The 8626-nt window shown below is 30.4% G+C and overlaps 1 protein-coding gene across 1 annotated transcript in view; it reads right to left on the bottom strand.

The window, feature by feature from the left end:
- Positions 1-6537: 6537 nt before the first annotated feature.
- LOC148237079 (neuropeptide CCHamide-1 receptor-like) overlaps positions 6538-8626 on the bottom strand; it is a 72159-nt gene continuing 70070 nt past the window's right edge. The window contains exon 9 of the mRNA XM_088183484.1: positions 6538-6809. Within this exon, the coding sequence (XP_088039610.1) occupies positions 6740-6809 (70 nt within the window). The 3' untranslated portion in view covers positions 6538-6739. The remainder of the gene's footprint in view (positions 6810-8626) is intronic.

Raw genomic sequence — 8626 nt, 5'->3', positions numbered from 1 at the left:
ATAAATTTATTTGATATTAAAAAAACAATTATAATTATATTATTTAAGATTTGAAATGACACATTAAAAATATTTACATAATCTAAAGATAAATTTTAGGGTATACACTATGTATTTAAATTAATATAAGAAATACTATTATTACAAAAAACTCTCATTACTTAACACGCGAGCGAGCGAAAGAAAAAGTGTCTCACAGTACGCGCCTGAAATTAATATACGCCAGCCTATTTTATTGCCATTTAAACGCCAATTAATAAAAAAAAGTGAATTCATGTGGTCAATAAGTCATTATGGCTGACGACCTCTAAGAATACTGAGATAAAAATCACATAATAAAACACAAAAGGTGTACGTCTATCTTATTTGGGCACAAAGACCGGAAACAACTACCGCAGGATTCGTCAAATCTGCTATAGAACAAACATATAAAAAGGATTTTCAAGAAGATCAACGCAACGAAGCCTAATGTTATAAATTCTATAATTTTGACTAAAACTCGAACCATTTACTCACATTTAAATATTTATGATTATTTGTAAATACTTTGAGAATTAAATCTATATTCAAGTCTCATAATTTTTACATGTAACACAAGGTTTTATAATTTTTTGGTAATATCGCTACTATTTAAACCAAATATTACCATGAAAATTCTTATTTTTTTAAATTGAATTAGGAAAAAATGGTGTTTAAGATTAGCTGAATTACAATTCGATTAATTGGAAAAGACTAGACAAATTTAAAAAAACAGGTGTAAGAGGCAAAAATCTCGCTGTTATAGCGAATATAAATTACTAACAACATAGTATATGGCCGAAATAGCGTATGCGGTATGGCGCTAGACTAAAAATGCTAGAGTCCACGGGTTCAGCTTCCCGCATCAAACTTTTTAATTTTAATTTTTAAACATAATCTTATCTTAAAGAAATGACAAATTGACAGAAATTAAATGTAAATTATAAAAATAGCTTATATTTATTTATATATCAGTGAGATGCTTTAATACGTATTTATAAGTATTGTTTGTGTCTGATTGACTTACCCAGTTGGTACTGATTTACCCCGTTTTAATTCATTGCGCTTAAGCCTATCGTGTTACAACAAAAATGTAAATAAAATGCTAGAGCGTAGTGTGAATGCTGCTTAAGAAAAAAAGCAATAATTACCAATAGTTAAAATTCGCGAAAAAATATTCGTGGGACTGGGGTGAGATTTCGTGACCGCCAATAAATTTCATATCGGCTAATTGTAAGTAATGACTTCGAATCATGGCATGACAGGCGGGCGGGCAACGTCGCCGCGACCTTCAACCCCCAAAGACATGGCCGGCTAATATTATTCAGCAGGTCGAACGATTACGCTCGGATTAATTGCAAAGCGGCGCTCGTGTCGCGGCCGGTGACCAAATTGGTCGTTCGGTCACGACATAGTGACGGTGGTCGGTCAACTTGGAAACGACCGGCTAATTTTATGGTCGCGCGACACACTCAAGCACATCGTTGGATGGGCAGGGCCCAATGTAATTTACAAGAATGGTGTCGTGACAAGCCTATAATGCTATATGTAATGCTAGGGTTTTCAATAACTAAAAATATGATCCGTAGAGATTCATACATTTCACCACTCAAGAGACACGCACACAGCGTCTGAAGTACCGCAAACCGTGCCCATGGACCTAGCAGCCGTTGAGCATCACGCCACACTTTTTCAACCCACCCCCCCCCCCCACTTGAGGAGTAGATGAGCGTTTACGCGCACAACTGTGTTATAAATAATGCGATACTAAACCAGACTACACACATTACAATTCACTACTCATCGACGCACATGGTTAATTTTTACACATGGGAGTGAGTGAATTTTCCATATTTTTTTATAATTATTTCTTTTATTATTATATTATTATAGAAAATAATAAAATAAATTTTGGTAATTTTCAAAATTAAATTCTTTGCGTTTAATAAAATAAAAATTATTTTGGATGTTAAAATAAATATTTTGAATAAATCTTGAAATTTTATTCTGAAACTTTAAAATTTAAAAAATATTTAAATTAGTGTTATAGAATTTTGTGTAGTTTCCTTTCAAAAATGTGTTTAGTATTTGGTTGTTAATGAAAAGTACTTATTTTGAAACTTTGCCCCTTTTTGTTGGAAATGTTTTTTCAAGCGAAATTTTAAAAATTCTCTAAAAGCTATAACTTTAAATTGCCAACGTTCGCCAAAATTTAAGTACGAATTTTTTCTGTATAGAGAAACTAATACAACTCCACATAATTTATATTATATTTTAAAACCCGTATAAACAAAACTTATTTTAAAAAATATTTTTTTTAGAATTTGATGATTTTTATACATATTTTGATAAGTGTTTTACAATTTAAATCGTTAAAGTCAAATTCGTAGTCAGTTCTCAAGCGCGCCCAAAACCGGTGATTTCCCTTTCAAATTTGCTTACTTGTGACAGTTCTTGTCATCAGGCAAGCGCTCGCTGTGCCCATTTCTGTGCAATCAAATAAACAGTGAAATATGTTATAATCACGACGTTTTTCTTACAAAGTGTCAATTGAAGACGATTCAAAGTGATGAAGCATTGGAATTATTGACAATTTATAATAATATTGAGTGTGCCAGTAAATGTTTGGTTATGTGAATAATATATCACGGTTATTCTAACCAAATTACTGTTGACTTTCCAGGATCTAATACAATATTAAAAGACAAACAGCGGCGATTGGGCAATTAAAGGTATACATACCAAAGTTAATTAAACATATTACAATGCAAGTAACAATGAAAAATCTCGTATTAGTGTAAACAAAAAGTTACATTTTATCCACTATATAGTATCGTTTACAGTTAATTTTCAGAAGCAGTGATAGTTCTAATAACATTTACGTATGGCAAACAATTAATATATGACATATTGCAACAATTTTGAAGAAGATGAAGAGATACCAATCTACGTGTTTAATCGTCTACAGTAACTTCCATTCATTTTGTTCTTCGGTTGTCGTTTAAATTTAATTTATGGAATATATTAATAGCAATAATGTGTTCAATGTTTACTCTTAATAAGGTCTTATTGTTTTTTAATTATTTTTCAGAAGCAATGATGGAACAATTTGATGACCTATATGGCTACAACGTAGAATTGGTATATATAAACAAAGAGTGAATCTTCTCATGCTGAAGTCACTGTCAGCAAGTATTATCTTTTTATAAAGAACATACTACATATGATCGATGTAACTGAATAGCTTGAATTTGGCACAGAACAAAAGCAGGAATGACAGAACAAAAATTGATTAAAAACTGTGACGTATACATATTTTGCCACATCGGAATTAAAAATAAGCCACTCTTAGATATTTTGGTTATCGATTATTTCAGGTATGCAATCACATATTTATAATCATTGTAAAATGTCGTCTATTAGATAATATCCCAGAAACTGCACATTTATAAGCTGTCTGTTGGCTGATATATAATATATAGTGTTCACACTGCGACGGCGCCGATCTGAACGACATTAACTTTCAATCCTCATACATACTAAGGATATATTACACATTCACGTTTAAAACATACCTGGTATATTTGCAATTCTTAAAATCTAACGTATATGTGCATTAAATCGGAAGTAATGATAATGTTTGTGTAATATAAAAGAAAAAACTCACTTTTCGGCCTCCGAGCCCGGCGACGGTAATTCAAAATTTTAAGATTTCATTATGAAGATTGTTTTATGTTGTTTATCTAATTTAACCAATGTATTCTTCTTATCCTAAACACATTATGTATAAATTTCATTTTCATAGTTATAACACATCAAGTTAATTTGCAATCAGATTGTTTTTAAAAGGAAAAACTCACTTTTCGGCCTCGGAGCCCGTCGCCGGGAATTCAAAATTTGAAGATTTCATTACGAAGATTGTTTTATGATTGTTTATCTAGTTTAATCAATGTATTCTGCTAATCCTCAATACATTATGTATTTATTTAATTTTCATGGTTATAACACACCTAGTTAATTTGCAATCCGATTATTTATATTCAGTCAAATGACGAATTAATGAAAATTATCGTCGCGTAGCAAAATTTTATTATTAAATAATAATTATTTAAAACTGTTGTCACGGTACTGTCGGCCATCTTGTTTTATATTTGAATGCTAATTTTTCATTGGTCGAAACAACAGAACGCATTAACGGTGCCTTTCAAAGCAAATTCAATTTTATTATTATTTATTATTATAATTAAGTATATTTCCTTTGTTTACTTGTATTATTATACACCGTTCATACAAAGCGATACGATTTACAGAGTAGAGAATTGAACGGAAAATGTTTCATTTAAAGTTATAAACCAATCGATTGCTTTCTCATATATTCTTCATTTAGTACATATTTATTTTTAATGATTTTTTTATTTTATATTTTTCATGTAATAGCATAATATTTAACTTATTTGGAAAAGTACTTGAAATAAGTTTTAAAATGTGGCCAAATTTTTTTTTTCCATATTTTAAATATTAAAGTTAGCCACAATGTTCTTTTAACCGTAATAAAAAAAATGCGAATGAAAAATAAATAAATACAATCTAATATAAAAATGAAGCTCTCCTTTTGTAATATTTTTTCTATAGTCAGTATCAATATTTAAACGACTAATTGTGTTTTAAAAGGTAGTATTTAATTTAAATATTTTCACATAATATACATAAATATATAAAATATAAAATTTTTTGTACATGTATGTATTTGCCCTAAATGAAATAAGTAGTGTTTTATCTGTTTCAGCTAAAATAATCAAAAACCATTTACCTTTTTGGACAAAATATGCTATAGACCAGGGCTCGGCAACCTATGACCCGCGGGTCACCAAGTGACCCGTTTGATGATTTGAAGTGACCCATTACAGTTCTGCAAATATGATTTTTTTTACGTGTTACGATGTCAGGACTAGAACACATATATGGTTATTAGGACCAAAAATATTCACTGACCCAAATAGTATTTTTAATAGTCACATTTTAATTATTTTTACCCGCAGCCAAAAAAGGTTGCCGAGGCCTGCTATAGACTATTACACAAGATTTAAATAACCAGAGCAAAACTATGTTAATAATATTAAATTAATAATTTATCTACAATTAATGTATTTCAATGTTCTGTGACAATTTTTTTAAGCAACCATTATTTTTTTAAAGTATTGTATCATACTGCTGTCATCTTGATTTTGCTAAGTATTTTATATTATATCGGTTGTACATTTAGTGGGTTTGTGGCTTAATTTTTTATCAAATCAAACTTTGACATTTCGCCAATGGCGCTAATGGAAATCAATATCCATTTCTGCGAATTGGACTTCATGGTCACTAGGGGTCAACCCTAGGGTCCAACCGTTATCGCGGCGATCCAAGGCTGAACCGTCTCGAAAATTTGACCGACCCTCGGACAGGCGAAAATGGCAAATATCTTGACCGAAGAGTTCAGGGCCGAAATGTAAATTGGAAAAATGAAAATAAAAAATAACCGAGGAAACGTGTAGCACGTCAATCAAAGACATGAAAGCTATTTTTTTCAGACTTATTATTCGACATTAAAAAAGCGAACGTATTTGCGATAATTATTATTTAAGCAAACATTGAAAGACCTACAATTTATCTGATAAAACATTGATGCAAGATTATTTACTTTATTTTAAAAATAATTCGTCTTCAAGCAAAGGAAACACTCTGCTTGCTGCTAAGGTGGCCATTATTATTTTATTTATTATACATTAACTAAATATAAAAAATATATTTTCTTTGAAATCTATGCTTCATTTTATATTAATAAAATCTATGCTTAATGAGAAACGACTTTTCTTAAGATTGATTCTGCTCATCGAAATATTTTTACAGCCTTGCCTCTGTATTTTCGATGATATTTATCTTTTACAAGCCACTTTATCTATTGCAATCATCAGATCTTAATATACTAAGAAAATTATGTATCTATTCTTTTTTCTTAAATATATTACAAAATAAAATACATTTTAGGTTTTATTTAGATCTAGATCAATTTTTAAGTTTATAATTTTCTCACCCTCATACACCTTCATATTTCACTTATTGATAATTGTTACAAATGGACTACTTTAAAATACGAGAGCTTCATATTAATATTAGTATGAATGTACATATGTATATTAATTTTCATAATTTGATAATAAATGGATTTAAAATAACGTTAGACACTTTCTTAACAAGCTGTTAGCAACCCTGCCATGTCATGTCATGTCTTTTCTGTTATGGTCATTTGTAATTTACTGAAACGTTTCATGCTGTACAAAAAAGGTGTGGCCAATCCATAAAACCGTTGAACTATGATTTTTACGACTCCACTTCGTGAACGTACTACGTAACAACTGCAATTAAATCACGGATAACCAATTAGACTCCATTTACGTGATGTAATCCATCAATAAATAATTGATTCAGATGCTTTTAGAATTAGTTAGAAATTGGCAAAAATAAAATATTGTTCCGTTTATTTTAAAAATCACATATATTTTTATAATATACATAAATAACATCGACGAAGAGTGCGAAAGTTTCATTTAGATATGTGCACTATTTTTTATATAAACGGTATGTACAGTTTAATGAAAAGTTTTTAATTTTTTTATCACATTCACTGAATTTTTAAAGATTGTGGCTAATCGTATTCGTGCCAACTGAAAGATGGTCCTCAGATATTGTTTGAACATCTTTGTTCTTCCGTCCTTCCATTGCGAATGTTGTTTGTGGTGTATGTTTCTCTGAAATATAAATGAATACTTTATTAATATAAGTTGACCCAAAATAATCAAAAGCTATTTTATAACGGCTTAATATATAAAAATGGAAGGGAATATTGCAGGCAGTTGTTAATTAATATATTGGTTAGACATCGATTTAATAATGTATTTATATTTTTATAAAAATATCGAAAATGTTCTGTGAGTACCGTACTACTGTTTCCAAACACGATGGACACATGTATGAAATATTAAATACAAATTTGTAAAATATATAAAGGAACGTTTAAATTTTTTAAAAATATATAATAAGAATTTACAGCAGTGCCGCAATATTTACCAAATTAATTTTTTTGGTGTACAGGTATTCCTCACTTAACGACCGCTCGGACTTACGACCAGTTCTTCAGTACGGTGGTGCACTAAGCTGGTCAAATTTTCTGTAGCTATCTCTTCATAAAATCACCACGTATATCATTTAATTTAGAGATGGTGAATTCAACCATTTCCACGACCTTGAATAATGAAGTTAAAAGTGAAAGAGGCAATGAAAGTATCGACAATTTAAAAACATAACAACTAGGTAGCGGGAAGGCTTTATTTATGAGATAAAAAAGTATTGCTTTGAATGGTAGTATTTTATTTTTACATCCCTCCTCTCCCCAACTTTTTTCGTTATTCTAAAAAATAAATGTCCTTTCGAGTTTTTAAAAGCCTAGGGATGTGACTTCGTAGACAGAAATATATGCCGAAAGCGGGTAACAATTAATTTTGTATTACATATATAGCAATAAGCTATTACTTTATGTCTGTCTGATCGGCCCTATGTATCATAGTTTGGGAAGGTCTCCGTGAATCACGACCATAAAGAGATCATTCAACTAATTGTCACGCTCGTTCATTCCACCAACAAAATATGTCCACGACTTTAGAGAGTGATTTGCTAAATGGACATTTCGAAGGTCGAATAATGCAAGAGGTTGAAAAAACTGGTGGTTTATTTTGTCGCCGGATGGTGTATTATTTGCGCAACCGTAATGCACAAAATATATTTTTTTCTCTGTATTTTTGAGGTAATTACGACGTGGTTTGCTGCATGGCTTACATATTCATTTATGACAAAAAGATCGATGTTTTTCTCTGGATATTACGAAGGTTATTGTGGTGATTCATTCAGTTACTGCGCGAGTATACGAAAAAAATCTTTACAGTTCTAAAATTGGTAATTCAAATGGTAATGAAAAAAAATCAAATGCTATTAAATAAATATTCATACTTGCTGAAACTATGGTGTTTTATATTTTATAAAAATTTTCATTCTGCATTCTTTATAATTTTTTCGACTTTACGAACTTGGCGAACGTGTGTCTATCTTTCAACCTTCAATAAAACATATAGTACTACGGAGGGTGGGTACCCCTCATCCGGCCGTCACAAGCTGGGTTCCCGCCTATAAGGGTTGGACTCGTAGGGCCTTAGTACTGGTAACAGCAATGTTGCATGCAACGGAACGAGTAGTTGGTAGTTTAATGAAAATTAATTTTGCAGTTTGTTTTGGTGTTTGTTATAAAAAAATCATACAACTAAATCTTTTTTCACACTCTGCAGTACTACATGACATTTTTCAGTTTATAATAATGTTTTATTTATTTTAGTAAAAAAAAGTTTCAGTTAACGTTTTTCACTTATCTTTATTTAAAAAAAAAATTGTTATTTGAATAAAATATAATATATGTAACTATAGAATAGAGAATATTTTAATAATAAAAGTGCACTACCGTTTATGACACTTCCTTGCCCAACCATGGCCTACTTCCTCCACACTCTCTGGAAGTAGG

This window comes from Plectrocnemia conspersa, unplaced genomic scaffold (assembly GCF_051122295.1).
Source record: "Plectrocnemia conspersa isolate PC_06_02 unplaced genomic scaffold, ASM5112229v1 ptg000003l, whole genome shotgun sequence".
NCBI classification, from domain to species: Eukaryota; Metazoa; Arthropoda; class Insecta; order Trichoptera; family Polycentropodidae; genus Plectrocnemia; species Plectrocnemia conspersa.
This window is presented reverse-complemented; position numbering and strand designations above follow the sequence as displayed.